Consider the following 23,147-nt stretch of genomic DNA (forward strand, 5'->3'; position numbering starts at 1 on the left):
ACTCTCATTTAATGGAATAAAGTCATTTAATTTAAAGTCCCCTTACTTGAGTTTCTGAATAGTTTTTCAATTATTATTATTTTTTAATCATAGACAGCAAATGCTGGGGAATCAATCAGAGTGGTTCTAACAGAGATAAATTATTAAGCTTATGTTACCAGCCAAATTTCTTTACACCGGTATAATTCCAGTATATTCTTCCCAAACTCACTGTAGTAGTATAAGAAAGCAGTGAGAGTTTGTGCAGGTTGTATTTGCACACAACTTGATTTAATGTTCAGATTTGTTATGTGCAGGTAGCAGTGTGGGAGAGAGAAGTGGTTTGAGGATGGTAAATTTAGGCTGTTACTACAGTGTTTAAAAGCAAAGCAAATGTGCACATCAGTGGAGTCTCCCAGGGTAAAGCGGGAGAGCAAGATGCAAACGGAAGAGCTGGAGTTCAGGTTTTGTTTGTTTAATTAAACAGCTTGATCTCCGTGACAGGTCCAGCCCACAAGATGCATTTGGAAACCTTCTGGCAAAGACACATAGCACAACACAGCCACACAGTGGGTTAACATTTAGCATAAATATCAGCGTTGCCCGTACATTATCTGCAAACAGAGAAGGGGAAAGGGACACTGTGCAACTACTTCTTGCTCTTCTATTGAGTGGAGAAATGCCAAAAAATGTCATGGCTAAGCCAGGGGTACCACTGATCGTCCACTAGATACACAGCCTACAAAGGGACAGGTTTTTTTTTTTGTTTTTCTTTGCTATTGCTGCAGAACTGTTCAGCAGTCACATGCATGTGCATATTTCAATATAATGATACACTACTGGGCTGATAAAATAAAAGAGGGAGGGAGTTACACGTGAACAGCTATGGAGATGGGCACTATGCAGATGTTGCACACCCCTGGGAGCCACGCTTGCTCCCACTTAGGATGATCCCAAATTCACACGCTGAAGGGGGGAAACGAGAGCCCCTCACCTTCTGCACAGCTCCATATCTCTGGATGGCATCAGACAGCTGGTTCTTCAGCCTGTCCAGCTGAAGTCGTTCCTGCTGTATTGGGAGAAGAAAGGACTGGTTAGCAGGTCAGCGGGGATAAATCAAGTTGTTGACTTAACTCAAATCACCTGAGTTGACTCTAACTATTGGGAATAGTCCTGGTGGGATACACCAAATAAACAAGGTGGACAAAACTGAAAGGTGGAATTTAAAAAAAAAAAAAAATATCCAGTTTTACTGGGGATGCCAGGATGGTACAGTGCTCTGTTCTTTCCATCAGTTCCAAAAATGCCACCTTGCATACCCAGTGTAACACTTGTGTTAGCACTACAGCATAGTCTGTGATCTGAGCTGGATACCTTCTGTGCCAGCAAAATACTGGGGGGTATTTTTTCTCTCCTGCCTGTTTACGTGGAAGGAGTCTCAATTCCATAACTGTTCTTGAAGACTCATGAAGCACAAGCAAATAAAGACCTTAATGCCATAATGAGAAGAAAATGGCTGTAGCATTGTATGCTGCTTCTACTTACTAAAACCCAGCCTCAGACTAAGCAAACAAAACCCAATATATGCTAAAGCTACTACTCCAAAATGTTCACTTTACAGTACTTTCAGCCCTTTCAGATAACTGCTTAAGAATGCAAAAGCGTATTTCATGAAGGATAGGATAAACATCTTTAATTTTTAATGGTAGTATTTTTGTAGAGAAGAATATCTTAGTTGTACAGTTCATCATCCAAAGATTTAAAACCTTTTTTAGAACAGGGCAAATATCATTACTCCCATTCTACCAATAAAGGTCTATAAACTTTGTTACATACACAAAATAAGACAAGATTGCCACCCTGGAGAGCTGATCTAATGGTCTAGCACTCATCCTACAGAAACCTGGAATCCAGATCCTCTCTATTTAAGCCCTTTGAGATTAGTTTAAAACAAAGCCCTAAAATAACCATGTGCTATTTCACATCAGTCTCCTGCCTTGTATCACACTGATCCACTTATATCAGTATCTTTGCTCCTGAAATACTACCAGGTTGCCCAGTTGGGCAATCCTGACACCACCAGCACCTGCAGCTTCAAGGGAAGTCGGAGAAACTCCCACCATGTACCTTGCTGGCTCTGCACTATGGCTGGAAAATAAGGGGCAAATAAAGGTGGTTTTTTTTTTTTTTTGGCTTTCCATGTGTGCATTCAAAGCAATACATAGAATAATGGATTGGAAAGGACTGACTATAAAGCTCCAAATTAATGGAAGGCTTTTCACACTGTGAGAAATTTTATGGGAAGAAAGTTTGAAATGTTATCCAGATCCCCAAGAGGGACTTGCCGACCCAGCAGTCGATACCCACCAGAATCATTAATTCTATATAAGGGAGAAGGACTACAGACTATATAAAAATTTGTAGGTTTAATTATTTAAACTGCACACGGTTAGAAAATAAGAGTTTAAGGAAAAAAATCTGTTAAATGAATTGACCAGGGAGCAGAAAAAGTTATTATGTGATGCCAGTAGAGAGTGGTGAGTTTATTCCTCATATTACCATAATTGTTTATGTGTCAATTTCCTTCAGCTCCTAAATATTCCCCCTTTAACTTAGCAATTTTTCTCCACATGACAGTAAGAGCTGTTCTGCTGACAGTTTTCAGTGGACACAACATTGGCTTCAAAGGTTAATAATGACGTTTTCGTGTGACACTGTAATTGGTTTTAACGTGCCCTTGGCTGATTCCCTTTTGGTCCCAATTTATGTCACAAAATGGAAAACAGAGATCAGCACGGAACAGCCCAGATCTCCATACCTCCAAAAAGACAATTTTTTGTTTCATCAAGAAAATGTAATTATTCTCAGAGTGTGTAAGAGAAAGGAAAAAAAAATAGGCCTTGCAGTCCAGCATGAACCAAAGCAATGTGTTAACAACCTCCAAATATTAAGGTTGATACTTACAAATGGAGAACAATCATTTCATGCTTCACTCCCTGTCCTCTGGAGGATGCCACTATCCATTCGTTTTTTAGGTGGGATGATTTGCAGATGGTCTTCTACCAGTTATAAAGGTAGCCTGGGGTGATTTAAGAGTCAAATCTTTTTCTCAGACTCCTGCTTGGAAGTCTCAGGGCCGACCTTATCACTCTCTATAGGTACATTGAAGGAGGCTGTAGCGAGGTGGGGGTTGGTCTATTCTCCCACATGCCTGGTGACAGCACGAGGGGGAATGGGCGAAAGTTGCGCCAGGGGAGGTTTAGGTTGGATATTAGGAAGAACTTCTTTACTGAAAGGGTTGTTAGGCATTGGAATGGGCTGCCCAGGGAAGTGATTGAGTCACCATCCCTAGAGGTCTTTAAAAGACGTTTAGATTTAGAGCTTAGTGATATGGTTTAGTGAAGGACTTGTTAGTGTTAGGTCAGAGGTTGGACTTGTTAGTGTTAGGTCAGAGGTTGGACTAGGTGATCTTGGAGGTCTCTTCCAACCTAGACGATTCTGTGATTCTGTGATTCTGTGATTCTGTGACTTCAGTCTGGTCTTTAAAAAGCACCTGGACAAAGCTCTGTTCTATTTTAAGAGCAGAGTTTCCTCCAGGTGTGAGGATGGTGAGAACAGTGTTGTAGTACAGGATTTTGGAGAATGGCAGAAGTGAGTGAGGGTTAACCCCAATTCGGGTAAATTTCTGACCCAGAAAATACACAGATGTTAGAAGCTAGAACATGATAGAAAACTGATGTCCATAGTCAAGGAGAAAAGAATTGTCCTTTTTTCAACTGCTGAATCACCTGCTATGTGGGTGAAACTTCTCAACTCTCACACCAGCTGGAGTTTGCTCCCCAGGGATGCCATACGGTGAGCTGCTGCTCTTCCCCAAGATGCATACCACAGCCCAAAGCCAGCAGGAACATTTTGGGGTCTAAAGGCCTTTATGGAAAGGTCAGACATCATCTGTTTCTCCAGCCCTTGCACTGGGGACCAGGGAATGGGAGGCACTCACACTCCTTTGACAATGATGTCCATATAAGTTGAACCTACTGATGGCAGAAGACCAGTCTGTCCACACAACAGATGGAACTGATGTAGGGTAAATTGTAATTCAAAATTCAGCTCTGATCTGGTCATATAGCCAGTTATTATCTGTCCCAACCGCTGCCTGCCTGCTAGGATACAGCACTGAATGAATGTCATAGACAAATCCACTGCTCTGCTCTTTCTGGACACTTGAACACACTTCTAAACCCATCGGCACCCATTGCACCCACTGCACTACTGAGTATACCCAATTACACACTCATGTAGAGCTGGACAACTTCTGGAGTACTTTCACCCAAGCTGTGGGAGCCCCTGAGAAAGATGTGAGCTAGTTTTTGTTACTGATCATTGCTTTCCAGTTCCAAATGACCCAGGTTTGGGGAAAACTGCTTTCTGCAGCTGTTTTTCCACTGGTGACTTAAAAACATAAGCTATGTTTACTGTGTAACAGGAAAGGAACTTACAATAAGACATGGAGTTAACAGCTTTAAAGCACCCACTACCCACTTCTTTTTTCATTATTCCTCCCTCCACAAGGCCCAGCACCCTCTCCCAACAGCATCTTGAATGACACATACCCTGGATGAGCCTCTGACAACCTCAGACAGCTGCTTGATGGCTTTGGTGCTAGTCGTGATGGTTTTATTAGTCTCTTGCTGGGTTGCGTGCCTGCAGAGGAGGAGAGACGATGGGAATTGCAATTGAAATTAATTGCATAATGAGACACTTACAGAACTTCATCAAGCTGCAGAGTGGTCGAGACAACACACCACACATCACACGGAGCCACAGCGAGACTGTGCAAGTCCAGGGCCTCGAGCAGCAATGAGGAGGCTGTAGGAAATCCTAGAAAGGAAATACCCCAAGCGTCCCTATTGTGATCAGCACACAGACAATAGGCCTGCAAAGTCAGTGGGGGAAGATAAGGTGAAAATGGAGGGTGGGCAGGTAGCCAGGTCATCACAGACAGTTGGTATTGCGACTGAAATTGTCAAAAGTAGGGTTGTATTGGAGAGAGAGATGTGTTTGGGGAGCTGTCTGATGGCTTGTCCAGAAAAAGCTGGGTTGCTTAGGAGGCAGGTGCTGAGGAGGACGAATTTCCTCACCATCCTCACCTCCCTGCTAACGACATGCTATCTCCAAAGAAGATATTGCCAGCACTGAAAGAGGCAGACAGGTAGCCAAACCAGCCCCCTCTCCAGCCATAGCTCTCCCCCTCCTTTGCACCCCAAATCCCAGTGCCATTATTTCTTTAAGGACTGGTTGCTGGTGTCTCTGGTCAGGACCACACAAAGTTGGGGGAAGAGACCTAAATGCTGCCCAAAGGAATTTATTACCTCAGTCCCCTGGTTCCCAAGCATCATAAGGTCATCAGGGTATTTTCAGCCTCTAAACTTCTCCAGAGAGAACTTCAAATCTTTTTATTGAGAAAGGGGTGGCTTTCAATTATATTTCAATCAAAAACTCAGGAAAGGCTCAAAAAAACACCGAGAGAAAACAATCTTTTTTCTCCCTTAGAGGATACATTTAAGTCACAGTTGTACTGAAAAACTCATTTGTCAGCTACTCTTTTTTCAGAGTGGGCGGGATGTAGAGTGAATGGAGTTCCTTGATTAAAAAACTGATAAGACAACTCATTAGGGCCCCTCTATCCTGAAGACCCAGGGCCAGTCACAGCCCTTCAGCTCCTTCTTTACTGCTATGTCAGCACTGACGGAGGCCAACTCTTTCAAGGTTTGCTTTCTGCAGAAAGTGCATCTTGTAAGATGCATCTTACAGCAACCGAACACAGACTTTTCCAAACACAACTTCAGCTACAAACACATTGAACCCCGTCAGCAAGCACTCCACTGTCATTTCCACCTGGTCAGAGCAGATGGACATAGACACCCAGAACTGCAATATTCATCCCCCTAGGAAAGTTCTCATCCACTAAATCATGTTCCCTGTGCAGACAAAACAGGTGGATCATGTTTTGGATAAAAAATCCTGTCTAGGACAAAATCCTTGGATAAAATCCTGTCTAGGATAAAAGTACACTAAGTTTATACATGGTACTTAACAGGTAGACAAATTAAAGCTTAGCATACCATGAAGATGACATCTCTTAGCTGCAGAACAGTAATTCAGAAGAGCGAGTGCAGAGAAGTCACAGATACCATACAGGAAAGAAAAATAATCTAATATGAAGAGAAGATTGGATCAGATAACTAGTTACTCTGAGCTCTCATTAGTTAAATTAAGATAACATTTCTGGATCCATTCATCAAAATGCATTTCATTTATTTATGATCCCAGGACCCACAACACCAGCTGACTAATTGCATCACTTTTAATTTGAGATAGAAGAGGTCATATCCACCACAGGCAGGTATTCCATACTGTCACAAGAGAGGGAGCTGGGAATTGAATCCTGTCACATCATCTGCTTTGAGGACTACACACTTAGCCTCAGCCCCAATGTTTTAATCAAGTAAATCTTGCCACGAAGGGCATGAATTCCTTGAGGAGCCATCTCAAGACTGAGCCTTTCAGAACACTGGAGTTGCCATGCAGACCCAACTAAATTATCTGCCTACAGGACAAGTCAGGGATCTACACACCAGCAATTTCCAATCCCCAAAGTAAAAAGTTTTGTTAGGCTTATACATCTGTCCTGCCCAATTTCTAAAGTTAAAGAAAGTCTCCCACACTTGTATTCTAATACAAATTTGATGTCAGATACCTCGTGTAATAAATCCACACCTCACACAAACTTTGCACTGAGCTACTACAAAAAAACTGGGAGAAGGAGTACAAAAACTAAAAGTTCTGCTTTCCACCTCTTAATTCAAAATGCATTTAACTAACAAGTTAGTGCTTGATTTTAGCATTACCCACTATATTGCCAGCACAATTAAATTCTTATTCTTTAGCCTCAGAGATATGCTCAGGAATCAGACAATGATTATATTTAATTTACATTAAATGCTATTAAGATCTTCATTAAAAAATAGGAGCCTTGAAACTTGCCCCCTGCAGCATTTTATTTTAATATGTAATGGTAACAAGATACGTCATTATTATTATTGTTATTATTATTATTATTAGCTTTCTTTATACTCCTCTCCCCATGGAAGTGTGCAAGTTAATTAAAGGGGTGTCTCTGATGAATACAATGTGCTTCTGAAAAAGTCCTCCACACAACAGCAAGTTAAATAATCTGAGGAGATACAGAGTGCCTAAAATATAAACGTTGTAAAAGACTTATCTGGCTACAGCAGTACTGTGAAAATTAGCATTCTAAGAGTAAAAACAAAAAGGGCATCTCTTAGGAAGAATAACACCTCTTGCTGTGCATTTCTGTACGCACAGAGATTGCAAAGACAATGCACTAAATAATACAAGAGATGGCACGCTGCTGCCTAAGAGTTTCCTATGGCTGCTGTTTTCTCTACTAGGGAACTATGGTCCACTGAATCCATAAACCCCAGCACGCAACTGCTTACAGCTTGTTCTTTGAGGGGTCGTACCTGTGATTTATTTATCCCATTTTAAAATGAGCCTAGCGAAGATGCAGATGTGGTGACGGCTGCTTCTGCTCTCTGCAGGGACAGAATGAGGGAGCCTCACTACTGCTTGTGCCTTTCGTAGAGGCTGAATGACCAGGTCAACACAAAATAATCAGACCCCAAATGCAACCACAAAGACCGACAGAGGAAAGACTTTGCTTTGCCTCACCATGCCTGCTGCCACTCACAACAATCCCAAAGAGCTTTGTTTTCTGTTTGCAGCAGGTGAAAGGCATTTCCACTTAGAATAGAAGGAATGGCTTATTTTACTTTCATCTATCCCTGATATAAGACCAATAATAAGATTTTCAGGTACAGATCAAGGAAACATTTGCAATACTAGTTTAAACCTCATTCGATTTAGTATCTCCTTTGGCACAGTTCAACTACACAGAAATGGAGCAGGCATTTAAAGAGCTGGGTGGTCAAGTAGGTTTGGGCACAACTAAGCTGGGTAGCACAGCATTAGCACCCTAACCCTAACCCTTAAACCCTTCACTTGCCTCTTACACAGCAGCTGTAATGCTTACCACTCCCTGCAGTTTTCTTGTACAAAGAAAGTAAAAATTACAGTACACGGAGCAGGGCACTGAGCAGCACAATCTGTGGCTCAAGCAGAAATAGGCTGAGTATCTGCATTTAAATATATTCCATATTTGTCAGAGACATAAATATGTAAGGGTGCATCAAGCATGCACAAGGAAATTATTCTCATTGTAAAACTTTAGCCAGCCTCTTGCCTGTCGTACAGCTGGATTTTGTGAAGGACTGTAGGGGCTGAAAATAGGACTCAGCAAACTCTAAATGCACACATATAGGACTTTATGCATTGGCCACAGGGACAGCCATGGAGTAGCAAGGAGTACTTTCAGTCCCTAAAGGCTCTGATTTTCCTTTATCCACCTAACCAAGGTGTTCAGCTTTAGAAAACTCCATCCCCAAAGCCAATGGAGGTCCTTCATCGTCTGTGCAGAGCTGCAGAGAAGCCCACCCTACAGCAGTAACCTACTACTTTTGGGTGTCTCCTGTGCAGCTGGGCTGGTCCTACAGCAGAGCTACGGATATTTCCAGGCTGATGTGTCTAACAGTTGTGTTAGCAAACACCAATAGGATGGAAAGTTGTGCTGCATTAGACTGCTATAGCTCATGGCCACGGACAAGCCCGTGCCTCGTCCCCCAGGGCTGCTGGCTCTGCTGCTGCAAGCAGGAAGGGATGAAAGCAGTGGGCATCTCTCACGTCTGAGTATTTATCGCAGATGTAAACAAAGCAGAAAGATGAGCTAGGAGGAACAGCTGTTTTACCAAGCTTTAAATTATCTTTACTGTATTGTTAAAGTCACCAAAGGAAGACTGGATAAATCCACTTGTTCTGGCTCCACAGTGACAGTCAAACTTCTTTTCCCCCTTTTTTCTTTAGGAACTGATTCTGCATGCTGAGGAACCATTTACAATAGAGCAAAATAAGAGTTCTAATTCTGTTCCGTCAGCAAACCCTTTTGCATGGGTGTAAATCATCCAGCCGAGTAAAACTCAGGAGAAAAATGTAGTACTACTTCCAAGTTTCAAGCCACACAATGTTCTATAATAAAAGCATCATAGATTTCCAATTTGCTTGTCCCTTGAAAGTATTAGGAGATGTGGTGCTATTTTTCTTCATGGAGCACAGGGGATGGTCTGTGGTTGTGTGGGAAGAGCAGGGGAGGTATTTCACCTGGCTCTGGTGCTACGTCACCTCTGGAGACGAACATGGCTGTAGGGTGGCAGCTACAGTATTCACAGGTTCTGGATTAAAACATCTGACTTGAAGTCAGGGAGAAGTCCTCATAAATTTCATCACAGAAATGCAACCAGGGCAATTAACAACACTGCAAACCCTAGTTAAATTTTCCACGGTCTTTTTAATACCTATCAGGCAGTATTCTTTTTATTTATTTATTTATTTATTTATATTTTTATTGACTCTTAAAAACAAATAATTAAAAATGAAGAAGCAGCTGTTGCTAAAATAAGGAGAATGCTTGCCCTAGTCGATGCTGCTCCCCTACAGAATTTGACCACTCTTTGCAAGCAGCTTATTCATTGACCTGCTGCCAGGAATGCAGGTTTGTGTTTTTCAACTAAATTATGTCCAGTACAGTATAAAAGACCCCCTCTTAACCCCGCATCACCTACAGATTAGATCAGCATCGCCTCAGCCTCCATCTGTCGGGTCATTACTGACAGCTCAGGGAGCACTCAAAGCAGGACCCCACGGGAAGCAGCTTAGCGGCGTCGCTGCCATTAGTCACCTCTCAAGTGACTTCTCCTTCTCTCACCCACACCATTCCCCAGTTCACTTTTAATTTTCCAAGTTTCACTTTATTTCCTAATAAAAGAGCCCCTTGGATCCTTTGTAAACGCCTTGCCGGAACAGAGCTATATTACACCTCCCTCTCATTAGCCAGTAAGCCTCTTAGCTTATCAGAGACAGAAATTAATTTAATTTGCCATAATTTCATTTTGATGAACCCTGGTGCCTACTGATCACGATAGCCATTTTTTCTCTGTAGGTGCTAATAAACAGATGACTTCTTTTTAACCATTCTTGCAATGTATGTTGTACTGAAGCAGTCCCTTGTCCTGCATCGTGTTTCTGCAAAAAGCAGGCAGGTCCCTCCCTGCCCAGCCTTCGGACCTCATCTGCCCTCTGTGAGCTCTTAATAGTCACCGCTATTCCTGGTATTACCCCAATAATCCTTTTATCACCCTATGATAAATGTCATCAAACCATGAGTATTCTGATAGCTTTGCCTGTGCTTTCTAATTCTGTTGTGTCTTTTGCATTTCTGCTCGATATCTGTGATGGAAAGGTGACGGGGATGTATCCCTGCAGCAGCTCTCAGAGGCACAGAGGTGCTTTAACAACACCAGAAAGCCACGTGCAACCTCTACACAGTTGTTATTGTGCCCTTCTTCCAGTAATTTACTCAAAGTTTGGATGAAAGCTGTCTTTCCAGGTTTTTCAGGAGCACTATGCCCATCTAAGGCTCAGGTTTGCTTCGTTTTGGACTCTGCAGCAGGAGTTAATGGAGCCCGACAACTTGCAGAGAGACACAGGGAGAACAACATGCTTTCTGTGTCCCGCACACAGTCCACAAACACAGAAAAAAACATTTTATATACTGTACAAGAGGGTTAGAAACTGTACCCCTTCCTTGAAATTTCCAGAAAACTACACGTTGCCTTATGTTTCTAATTCCCAATGCTTTTGGGGAACATTAAGGACTTGGACTCCAATTTATGCAAACTTCTAGTTTTAAGGTTTTTTTGTTTGTTTGCTTGTTTTGCTTGTTTTTGTTTGGTTCGTTGTTGTTGTTTTGTTGTGGTTTTTTGTTTGTTTTGCTTTTTATTCAGAGCAGAGGCTGAAAGCCACAGACGCAAAATGCAAGAAGCAATATACTAAAATCCCACGGACTTCGTGCAGATGAAAAAGCCAACTGTCGGATCTTCTTCAATACGTTTTCTCATGTTACATACTCCCGTAGGCATTAGCTTCTGCATTTGGGAAGAGCACCAGAAACAAAAGAAGCCTGGGTCCCCCTACTTTGGAATTTCTTATAAATCCTTCCATGGCACATGGAGGGATGTGCACATGAGGGCAGGGAACTGCCACCTCTGGACGCCCCAAAAACCCTCTGACCCTTTCTGGTGCTTCAGTGAACTTTTCACTGCTTCAGTGAACCCTAAGCCAGTCCCTTCCTTACACACCAATGCCTTTATCAGTTTCTTTCTGTGAATCCCAACTGACGAAGCAATTTGGATAGACTCAATGGGTGATTTGGGGTGGACGAGTGTGGAAGAATGTGTCCTACACGCAGACATGTAAAAGGAAAGACAGGGACAAATGGCCTGTAGATAAATTGCCCTGCAGATTAATTTAGCCTATTATCCTTCCCACACTTGCTCTCTTAGCTTTAGCATTTAACGTGGGTTTAATACTCAGTACGGCGCTGTGAAAAGTAAAGATGAAGGGCACTTTACTGATGTGAATGAGTGATCGATTGCCTTCGCTCTCCTTGAGAAACTATGCTGAAACCATCATTAATAAAAGAACTGGTGCTTTGCACTTTAGAGTATGAAAAGTTTTGTTGAAGAGACGCAGATCTTTCGAGGCTTTACTCTGTTTTTCAAGAGATGCTTTTGCTGTTTCCTGTCTTTTCTTGCCAAATTTCTTTCAGTGGCAAGAAGATCCAGAGAAAATAGATGAAACAAGGGAATAAATTGTACAGATTTCTGGGACAGAGTGATTTTCACACAAGAAAAGTCATGTTTCATTTAAGAAAAGCCAACTTTGCTTAAAACCAGGCAATTTTAATTGAAAAATGAAACCATTTCACTCAAAAGACCGTGAGGTGTTTCGCTATTTTGTGAAGTGAGCAAGAAATCTAAGGCAAAAAAACACCTTTCAGCTTGCTGCTATTTTTTGTGTATTTCCAGCTAGAGGTATTAAGGCACTCCTATGTGTATACTTAAATTAAGCAACATGCCTAAGCCCAATCCCTCGGTCAGGATTTAAGTGAGAAAGAAAAGGCATTAGCAGTGATTGTACCACTGAATTGCCAATGTGTAGCAAACAGGTTGTCCTATAAACCTGTGAAAAACGTCCATCCTTTAACTAGCAAAAAATCTAAATAGAAAGACAATGACCAAGTAATTCTTTCGTAGTCTAAAGAGAAAAAAAAAAAAAAGGAAAAAAAAAATGGTTTATCATCTCCGAGAAGCTCAGCTTTAAGATTAAACATACAAAGATGCACGAAACACTGCACCAGTGCACAAAAGCAAATGCTTCGTGTTTAACCATAGCAGGAACTGAGTGCTCCATATTTCAGAAGGAAGCATATTGGCAAAGGAAACGTATCCAATGAAGTTATATGGACCACCCTGTCCCAGATGACAAATGGAGGAAAAGTAACCATGAAGCTCACAGCCCAGCTCAGAGGAAGGTGTAATACATGCCGATCTCCTTGGCAGGCAATGTGAAGACACTTTCAAAAAAACAGCAGTACTGAAAGCAATGGGTTGTCAGGTTTGTTAGAAGTGCACATTTTAGACACTGAAGAAACCCTTCATGAACCTTCCTATTGACGTTAATAAATGTTTCACCCTAAATATCAGTTTGTTAAGCTGTCTGGACAATGCATGTGGACTGGTATTTACAGCAGATGTTGAAGATAAATGCAAAATTCACTAATGGCAAAATGTCATACAGAGAAACAGAGAATTTAGCAAATTCATTTAATTTGCTTCAGCACCATCAGTGGGCAGAGGCGGGGGAAACAGCAGAGATAGTGGCAGAGCTTTTGGCTTCCAAGACAGGTGTATAAGGGTTCTGCAAACTGGATTTCTTGTGACATCTTTTCTTTTCCACCTGGAAACCCCATTAAGATGGGGCATGAAGATTTTGGGATTAGGCATTTGGGATTTCAGCACATCTGGCCATCCCAGAAAAGTCTACTTCATGCATCTGCAGAACCCATGTTCAGCAAGACCTTATCTTCCTAAACAGAAAAAGCAACCTCTAGACCTCTCATGTATCACACAGCACATAAACACAAACACCTTTCTGTCCACAAAAAACCCACAATCTTAACTTAGTGACTCGATGTGCTCAAACACACTTGTGTTCCCAAACCGGACCCTATAGTCCCTGCCCAGCTGCACAATTTGGTACTGTTTTCTCTCTCCTCCTCCTGTTCTTGCCCTGGAAGGGATTTTGGAGAACAGCAGTACGCAGATAGGGAAGCCAGCTGGAGGAAAGAGCCACTTTAAAGTACAACGTGAAGCGTAAAAGTCAAAGTTGGTGACAGGGTTGGCACCTTCTGAACACATTCCCTTGAGGCACATGTGCCAAGGTCTGATTTTTTCTGATTTTTGAGCAAGAGAGGGTAAATAAGAAAAAGAAAAAAAAAAAGTTAACATATGATGGAAAAAACAGCTTTAAACTATGTTTGCTTGAGAGCAAAATTTTTTGTTATGGCTTTGTTTTCATACTGCATTTCATTTTCTAAAAGCACAGCGATGACTAAAAGGAATTGTGCTGGGAAGAGAAATGGATCTTTGCAGTCAACTCACCACCTATTGCTCTATCCTGTATACTTCATATGCCTCTTTAAATGACATCTCTGCAACTTTCTGAACATCAGGGCAAGCTGTGAAATGCAAGGGAAATTAATATATTTATCCTGTGCAGAGTGCAATACACTTAAAATATTGAGTTCCTGATCTCTAAATACTTTTCTTCCTATCTCCTTCACTGTCCTTTCCATTCAACTTACGTTTTCCTCTGCCTTGCATCGCCTTTCTAGCAATGCTTTAATTTAGCTGGCAGAAAAAAGAAAAAAAAAATTGTCTTTGTCTCTTTTCAGGAATGATTAGGTTTCAAATAAATAAATAAATAAATAAATGAGAAACTCTTAAAAGAAATGCTACTCGTGAGGCTTCTCTGCTGATCAGCCCCACATTTCATCAATTTAAAGATCCTTCAGGCTCTCAGGTGACAATAATGTGTAATTCCCAAAGTGCCACGAGTCGCTCTTCCCCACCACCCGCCAGCCGACAACAGATCATAAAGCAGCCTAGCAGTTAGATTACAAAAACACAAGGCCCTTTATTGGCCAATAAAACACCCGCAAGAGTAACCATGTGAACGAAGACCCCGTTTTGTGGGGCAATAAATTTTGCACTAGCACCCAAAAGGCATTGCTATTACGGGAATTGTGCAAATCACCAGCCATGGTCCGTGGCAAAAACATCTTAGGCTGTGGCCAGAAGGCCACGTATTTCCAGGGGGGAGAGTAACAATTAAAATGCGCTGCCAGTGGTCCAAAAAATTAAACTTCAAAGAGATATTTCCCTAATAATCGGGCACAAATATATAGTAAAACAATAAACAACAGGATAAAAGGTCTGAGGAAGTTCATCATAAACCGACAGGCTCTGAAGTTTGTTTCGGGTAAGGCAAGACTATCTTTTTCTGCCGGCAGAAGGCAATGGACCAAGCACATAATGAACTCAGATACAGCAACTCTCTGTTTACAGTGAAGGACAATGGAAATATCCAGTTGTTCCAAACCATTCAGATGTGAAAACTGTAGGTCCCGTTGTCAGAAACCTTTGCTGCTGATAGTAAATTTGTTCTCTGGGGGAAAATGGATTCAGTTTAGGAATTGCTTTTAAGAGTCCACTGCAGGTACTTGAAAGAAGAAAATTACCTGATGAAAGATCAATAATGTTTCTCCTCTTCCTGAATTGAGGCTTATGAACGGAATAAAATATTCCATGGCCGGATTCTCTGTCGCCTTGCTGCAACGCAAGCTATTGTAGATGTAACTAAGCTAAAAAATTATACATTTACAACCATGTTGTGCAAATCATTGCATTTGTGCAGGTAGGTACACAAGAAGAAAAGAAAACAGAGAAAGTCACATTCAGTGCACTGTAATAGCAGAGCAATCAGCCCAAGCATGCTTCCTTGCACTCTTAGTGCTTAAAAGCCAGACGTTCATTCCAAATTGTAAGCATGCTAGGTTTATGCAACAGCTGCCAAAGGGCTGTGCACATGGATCCAGCTGACAAATTACCAAAACAAATACAGCAGCATTGTCCATTAAAGCACCACAGCAGAGGTATTCCTGAAGCATATGACCAATTTTTTAAAAAAAATAAAGGGATCTTATATCACGACAGTGTCAGACTGAAATGCAAGAAGCTACAGGGAGCGATCCTAAATATTTTTATTTATTTTTTCTGTCTTTCCCAACTAGACAGAAAAGTGGTTTGTTTTTTTTTTTTTTTTTTTTCAGACAGAAACTGACTTCTAGAGCAGAACGAAGATCTGGAGATCTTCAGGGACATGAGATCGTGGGTTAATGATGTTGGCTTGGCTCATAAGGAGCAGAGAGAGGTTTTTACCTCCTGCTTGCTTGCCAGCTAACTCAAGTGTACTACACAGTGTGTGCTGTGCAGTACCAGGAGGCACGTGCCAGCTCCAAATCTTGGACTGATTTTGAGCAATCTGAATTAATAATCCCTAAATGAAACCATTGCAGTTAAAGGGTAAGGATAAACCACAAGATTAGGAAGCACGTTTTCCCACGCTGAAAAAGAAAAGAGTGTCTCTTAAAACATCTCTCTGGTCCCTGTACTTTAATCCTGGACTGGCTATCAGATGGTAGTGCCACATTCAGTAAGTCCCTTGGCCTTTTTGGGCCCAAACACCTCTGACATGTTGGATTCTAGGTTGTTTTGATGTTACCCCAGATGAGACTTTGGGGGTAATTGCCATCCAGCGTTACTTCTTTCACTGACATCAAATTTGACAGCTGTCCCAAACCAGTCCTTGTGTTTAGTTTCAGGACTCTGCTCAATTGCACGGCATGCAAATGGTAGAAGAGATCCACGTTCATAATTTCTAATAAATGTAGATCCAAACCAGCCACCTAATCACCTATCAACCAGGATGACACCACTGTGTAGGTACCAACATACATATGTTGGCACTCTGTTTGCTTAAAGTCCTGTAGGAACTTACTGTCTGCTCCCTCCAAAGGCTTAGAAAAACCTGCTTTGTGGAGATAGGCAGCTCTCCTGCTCTTAAAGCTCTCTTGCCATCCAGACTGATGGGTTCCTGCACAGAGAACCCCCAAAATTAGGTCTGCTACTGCCAACCCGCAAGTTGTATCATATCTTATGCCTGGATCGTTCACCTGGGTCTCCTCCCCCGTCCCTAAAAGGCTTAGAAGACATGCAGTCAGCACGAACAAGTTATGAGACATTATTGAACACTGCTGTTTTCCTAAACCAAGGTTTATGTCACACAATGAAGACCCAAGCAGTCAGCATTGCTCTTGAGCAGAGGCTTCCACGAGAAGACCTCCAGAAGCCCCTTTTGAGCCAATGCCATCCTGTGACTCAGTCTGCCTAGGCTGGTGTTTTTTCCAGAACTTAACGCTGTTTTCCCAACCACTTCAGTCCAAGGGGAAATTCCAGCCCCCAAGGGATGTGTCTGTCAATCATCAGAGTTTATCAACATATTTGGTAAGCCCCAAATCAATCATACAAGTTTAAATCTCTCTCTCTATATATATAAATATATATATATATATATATACACACTGTTTCCTGATTATCTGCTTTCCCACATTAATGACACAAAAGAACATTAAGTCAATGGTACGTGGAACAGCAAAGAGGCCTGGTGATATTTTTAGCTGCACTTGTCAAACACAAATGTTCTGCCTATACATTTCACCCCATTAGTCTAACATTAGCTGGATATTTTGTGGTCATAAGCTCCTCTGAGCAACTACATCAGGCAGTGGACATACGCTCTGCCAGACCAAATGCATTGCCAGGCCCGAGTCTTGACGTGCACCTTAAAGTCCTTAAGGTGTTAAGGGTGGCCCTGCAGCCAGTCACAACTCAGCATGTTACTGGGACTTCACTGTCACATGCAAGCACAATTCTGGTTCAGCAAGATTTTGGCAATTTTTACACCCCTGGTGAGCCCAACATAATTTTCTGATGTAGAGGTGGCTCATAATCTGTGCTGCTGCTTTTCACGTGGATGAGTCTTTATCACCTGCTTCTTATCCATCTGCAGACACTGCGGTGTGATGCCGTGTCTCCTCTTCCTCTCCTCTCCCAAAACGGGGACACTTTTCCTTTGGGGGTGTTGCTGGGAGCCCTTGATAGCTCGAAGGAGCCTCATGCACCCCGCGTCATCTCACCCTCACACCGGCAGGCTCGCACTTCCAGGCCAAAAACACATTTCCAAACAGACTTAAATAAAGGGATGCTTTTACTATCTCTCACAGAGGATAAAACATCTCTGTCAGGGACTGAATCTTATCTGCCCTAAAAGCTTCCACAGAGGGAATTTGCTGAATCAGATGAATTTGATTACTCCTTATCAATCTCTTATATTAACGTATCGAATTAATGCGGCTTTGGAAGTGTGCCTTATTTTTATTATTTTGGAGGTTGAAAGATGTCAGAGAAAACTACAAAGAAAGGACTTTCGGACTGTCTCCCCAAGAACAGAAAGTAAATTCAGCAAGCCACAGCAGCAGCTTTTGAGCAATGGTACAAAATCAACTTGTCAAATGTCTGGATGTGTGGCAGGGAAACTGATGGGGAAGAAGATTTCCATCTCAACTCCTCAGCCAGTGATTATGTAATTTTAGGGTCTTTTTTCTTAATGGAGAACAAAATACTGCAGAAATACTCCTCTTCCCTTCTGCTCCCCCTCCCTGGACAGCTGCCTTTTTAACACTCTCGGTGTTGGCGTGGTAGCTCTCCAAATGTGAAGCAGTTGAAAAACTGCAAGCAAAATTACTTGAAAAGAAAAAGATCAATTAATCTACTAGTCAAATCACCTACTCTCTCTCCCATGGACCAAAATAGAATCAATCTTGAAAAGAGACAATCCAGTAATTTATCAACTCCCCTTTTAACGTTGAAGACAGCACGTCTTCAACTCCCCATGGCTCACAACTCCAGCCCCAATACCTGGCACGGCAAACTGAGATTTGCCCAAAATTTCATGTGTTCAGCTACACCTACCATTACTCACCATTAGGCTTTAGTCCAAGCTGTAGCAGTTACTACCTCTACGGAGCTGGGGATTTGCCATCGAGAAACAAGGACCTAAGGGAACTCCGTAATTTAGTTATTAAATCAGACTGAAATATCACATTATTTTTCCTGTGTCGCACTGGTAGTCCTAATGGTCACTCAAGTCAAAACAGCAACTCCTCTACTATTCCCCAGCCAGACTGATACTGTCCAGACAGTAAATCAGAGGTTATAAAAATTTTACCACAGTTTAGGCAGCACTCTGTTATGGAGAGCCCAACAGCTCAGTAACAGCTGTCGTGGACTCTTGAGAAAATCTCTTTACTGATGGGATGGCTGGGGGACATTTAAGGTATTTCTCCGCATTGTTAAAAAGGCAGAGCATCTTAGTGTCTCCCTGAAACCACACAGATGTCAAGTAATAACAAAAAAAAGTAATAAAACTGTGGGTTCAGGGGAAAGCAGTGACCATAACAGAACCTCTTTCATAGATGTTGGCTCTTTCCATGTTCCGTATTTAGCAAAATCAATTTCTCCTGTTAAAGAAAATAACTACTCCTTACCCGCAGGACAAGGTGGAATTTTAGTGTGGTTGTACTAGTTGGTATAAGTATTCCTCCACATGTTGATTGGAAGAACAAAAAAGTATTAAAAACAAAAGAAGAAGGAGAAATAACCTTAAAAAGGAGATGCCTATGTTGCATTTTCTGCAACTCTATTCTTTAAAAGAAGATCAAAAACTCAGGTGACCAAAAGCTGCCACCTTCCAGCCACACATCCTGCTGTTTCCCATCAGCAACCCCTTTCTACTTTCTTTTTTTTTTTATTTTTTTCTTATTTCATAAGTGACTCCAAGGTCAAGCCTTCCGCCACACAGATAGCACTGGCCATGCACATTATGCTCCCCCGGAAAGCAGGGCATTTGCTTTTCTTTTTAAAATATTACTGGGAAAGGAATGCAATTATGAGCCAAGTTGCTTCTGTATTGCAGTTTTGGCTACTTCTCCGCCTCAGTTTCCCATTCTGTCATATGCAGAACTCATTTTTGCTTCTGATCTCTTACTTTGTGCACCTTGGCTACCGGGACTGGAGGTTCTAGGGAGCATCACCCAGTTCAGCAACACGATGCTCTCGTTTGGACTCTCATTGCAATACAAACACTAGCAAACAATATCGAAATCTCATTTCGGGAGCAAGATGTAATTGGGTCTGAACTTACCTCCGGTCTTACACTGACGTAATTCCATTAGCTTTAATGGAATTACTCTCGATTTGCACTGGTGTCTTGAATTGAGCTTTTGCTTTTCAGGATTTATATATTTTGTTTTCCTACCATTAAAAAAAAAAAGAAGCCAGCTAAAGTCATTTCCAAGTCATTTTTTTCTCCAATAAATTCAAGCATTATTTTAGTTTATCTGTGTGACCTCCACTTGCTCTTGTACATCAGCCATCTAATTATTCACGGTTCCTGCAGGACGCTGCATTCCATTATCTTCTATTTATAATCCAAGATGTCTGAGAACAAAAGGGGACAGTGTGCTCCGGTATATGCCTTTCTGGCCTTGTTACTATTTTTCTTAGTTGTTTCCAGGTGCTCTCCACATACAGTCTCTCCTTTAACCTCCTGAAATTTGTGTTTTTTAATTGTAGCTTCCCACAACCCATCTCATGGCTATTAAAAGGAAGATGCAAAAAGGCGCCACAGAAAATGTGTGGTTTAGCAGAAACATATATAGCAATTTTAATTTTACATCCAGTTTAGTTCAGTCCGGGTGCAAAACCATACCTGGAGATCTGATGGGTGATCAGTGCAAGGTGGGAGATGGCTCCCACACACTCTGTAAATAATAATAAATTATTTATTTCCTTGAAATATAGTGCAGATTTATTTTGTAAATTAAAAGAAAAGGGGAAAGAGAAATAAAAAGGTATGGAGCATACCTAGCTACAGTCACCAAACATGAATAACCCAATCAAATACAGGCAAGTACAGGCAAACTATACGCCACAAAAGTGTCTGTTTCTCTCCATTGACTAAAGGGAGCTTATGTGTGACCAGCTCAGTGAAAACACCTCTGCCGAAATGTGTGAATCGCTCCCGGCAGGAGGGGAGACCTGCTCACCTCCAGCATCTGCCCGTCTTTGCATAGTTCGAGCTTTTCCTTCTGTTCTGCAAATGTCTCCTCGGAAAAAGCAGTTCAAAAGACTTTCAGATACCTTCTCAACCTCTCTTTCATTTCACAAGTGGAATCAAACATAGCATACCAAACCCTTGGGGGCTAGTTTCCCTGGATCACCACATTCAAGACTATTTTTAATTGAATTTTTCCCCCTTTTAATTCCTTTTAATTTAAATTTTAGTTTTAATTTAATTCCTCAGTTGTTGTTGACTTCTTATAATTTCTTGTCGCTCCTCTTCCTGCTAGATTTAAGAGCTCTTTAGATGCCACTGCTTTCCCCGCCTTGAAGGTGCTTGTACTCTGTAATTGAGTCACCTCTCAGTCTCGCTTCGAATTAACTAAACTGGCTGTGCTACAAGGTTTGCTAAGGAAGATATTTTCCCCAGATCTCAATTATTTCTTCTTTTTCCTTCAGATCCTTTTCGGAGTTTCGCAACAATCCCTTAAAATCACAAACACTGAAAACATTACAGTGCATTCCAGTGGCAAATTCTTTAGTTACAGAGAGAACAACAACAACAAAAAAAATCATCACCTTCCTGCTCCAAACCCAGTATTTAATGGTTCATACAGTTGTGAATGCCACCCCTGGGAATCCATGCCAAGTTCCTTGACCCACTTCAGGTCACCACTTTGCAACATGCATCCCAGTTTTATGAGCACAGTTCATAGTGCTTTCTCTTAGCTATAATTCTGTGTTTGGATATACAGAGACATGGTGCTAGAAAAAGCTTAGCCTCACACTGGTACAGCTCCTCCAGACTCCTCAGTGGTGCCACTGATCTTTGCATCAGCTCTGCATTTTAGCAGCAACATTTTTACAGGCACTTAGTGCTGACTGGTGAAATGACTTAGCAAACAGAGAAAACCCATTTGAAATGCTCTGTTTTGATTCTTAACTTTGCAGAGAGCTGTCACTCTTATCCTGTCTTGCAAATTCAGTAAACCAAAGAGGAAAACTCCGCTTGGGTGTATGTGCCTGTGTGCGTAAGGGGCAGAGAGATTTAGGAAAGACAGATGATATATTTAGGTGACAAGGGAGCATTTAGTTCTTCATCGCATTGAGACCTGGGCATTTATCATTCTCCCTTGAATCCCCTCTTCAATGGAAAGAAAAGTGGGCTGTATGTGCTCTTTGTAGGTCCTTACCAACCATACTATTATTCTATTCTATTCTATTCTATTCTATTCTATCCTATCCATCGGAGAGATATCATATATACCAGCCAGCTCCCAACACGGGAAGCTAGGCAATGTATGGCAGCAATGCCTCCCACATGCTCTAGAAGTAATCACAGTTCACCTGGACTTCCCAGCTGGATTTAAGGAGGAAAAGATTAGGAGAGGACGAGAAATGCAGAGGAAGCTCTTACAAGGGACTTTTTCTGGCAGGATTCAGCACGTGAGAAGTTACATGCCTGCCAGTTCTGAAAGAAAGAGTCAAGTGCAAGCCATTTCTAGCTTCTCACTAAAAAAGAAAACACTCAATTCATTTGGCTTCCCAAAAAGCTTTTCTGAATTTCAGCCCTGAACAAGATAATTAATTCACTTAGAGACAAGTACCACAAAACTCGGTTAAGAGATAATTGTTCCTGATAGCCAGAGGAAGACACCGGGCAATACGTTTGCTGTACAAACCCTACCAGACTGCTGATGCATGTTCACGCAGAGCTCGTATCATGAGGGCCAAATGTCCTCCCAGCCCCTACATGGCTCTTCCTGGTGTGCAAGTGGCAGAGCAGCTTCCATGAGTGCTCAGCTTCACAGAAATCACCTTCTGCCTCCAACGGTGTCAGGGACTTGACATCTTGGTAGCAGGTCTTTCCCTGAAGCAGGCAGGGAGGAACATATGGCACTTCGTCCCCTCCACACATGAGCATCCTTCCTGTTACTGATGCATGGAAGTGTCTGGTCTTGGCAGCAACAGGGCACGAGAAAACCACACATCTGGTTGTGTGCAACACCCTGTTAAAAAGTGCTATCGTTATGGAGCACCAGCCCAACCCAGATCCATCTTAATTAAAAGGATTTAACAATCTTAACTGATGTCATTCAAAACTTTAGGTATTCAAATCCACTTGCAGCACACAACAAGGGGTGAAAATTATTTATTTATCCCATGCTTCTTGCTGAATATTTCTGAGCTTGGCTTTGTGTTGGTTGAGAACACTGATCCTTGCCAACTTTGCAATGCATCTTCACGAAACCCTGCTGGAATCGAGGTGACCTGCCAAAAACCCCTTCACTGTACATGTTTCCCAGGATATTGCAGGGGCAGGGAGGGTTTTCCTCATTCCATCTGCTGCAAAGACATGGTTTTAAGGGCTGGTATGCTGCTGATGCAATCCCGTTTCTTTAGAGAGAACATGCGCAAAGACCTGTTCCCCAAGAGCAATAAAATGAGAAAACGAAGCCAAACAACCAGCCGTCAGTTTCTTTTCAAGCTGCTTCTCCGGCAAACTCTGGGGCCCAAAGCCTCCTGTCCATCTGAGCGCGTCCACAGCCACCCTCCCGTTGCCTTTTTTTTGCATTCTGCAGGGTGGGAGCTTTCATCAGCTGCATAATGGAGCTGAGCCGTTCCTTCTGGTTAGTCTGAAGAAAAAGCAACCTGCACATCCATCACCTCTGGGGAAGGGAGGTTATCTCTGAACAGTTGCACTTATGGGAGCCAGCCAGCAGATGGAAAATAAAGAGTATTACCTCTGAAATCTTTGCTGGCTCTTTGTTGCGGCAATTACTGATTACAAAAATAAAGGTGCTGCTAACGCTGAGGTAAAGTGTGACTCCA

At 42.0% G+C, this 23,147-nt stretch overlaps 1 protein-coding gene across 8 annotated transcripts in view; it reads right to left on the bottom strand.

Annotated features, from left to right (window-relative positions):
* Window positions 1-23,147, bottom strand: part of TSNARE1 (t-SNARE domain containing 1) — a 461,283-nt gene that overhangs the window by 251,099 nt on the left and 187,037 nt on the right. For 7 of the 8 annotated variants that reach the window (XM_040547407.1, XM_040547408.1, XM_040547405.1 and 4 more), the window contains 2 exons: window positions 4,593-4,683; window positions 974-1,048 (listed from right to left, as the gene is read on the bottom strand). In XM_040547407.1, coding sequence (XP_040403341.1) covers window positions 974-1,048; window positions 4,593-4,683 — 166 coding nt within the window. The remainder of the gene's footprint in view (window positions 1-973; window positions 1,049-4,592; window positions 4,684-23,147) is intronic. The other variant, XM_040547413.1, reaches the window with a different exon arrangement.

Source organism: Cygnus olor, chromosome 2 (genome assembly GCF_009769625.2).
Source record: "Cygnus olor isolate bCygOlo1 chromosome 2, bCygOlo1.pri.v2, whole genome shotgun sequence".
Classification (NCBI taxonomy): Eukaryota; Metazoa; Chordata; class Aves; order Anseriformes; family Anatidae; genus Cygnus; species Cygnus olor.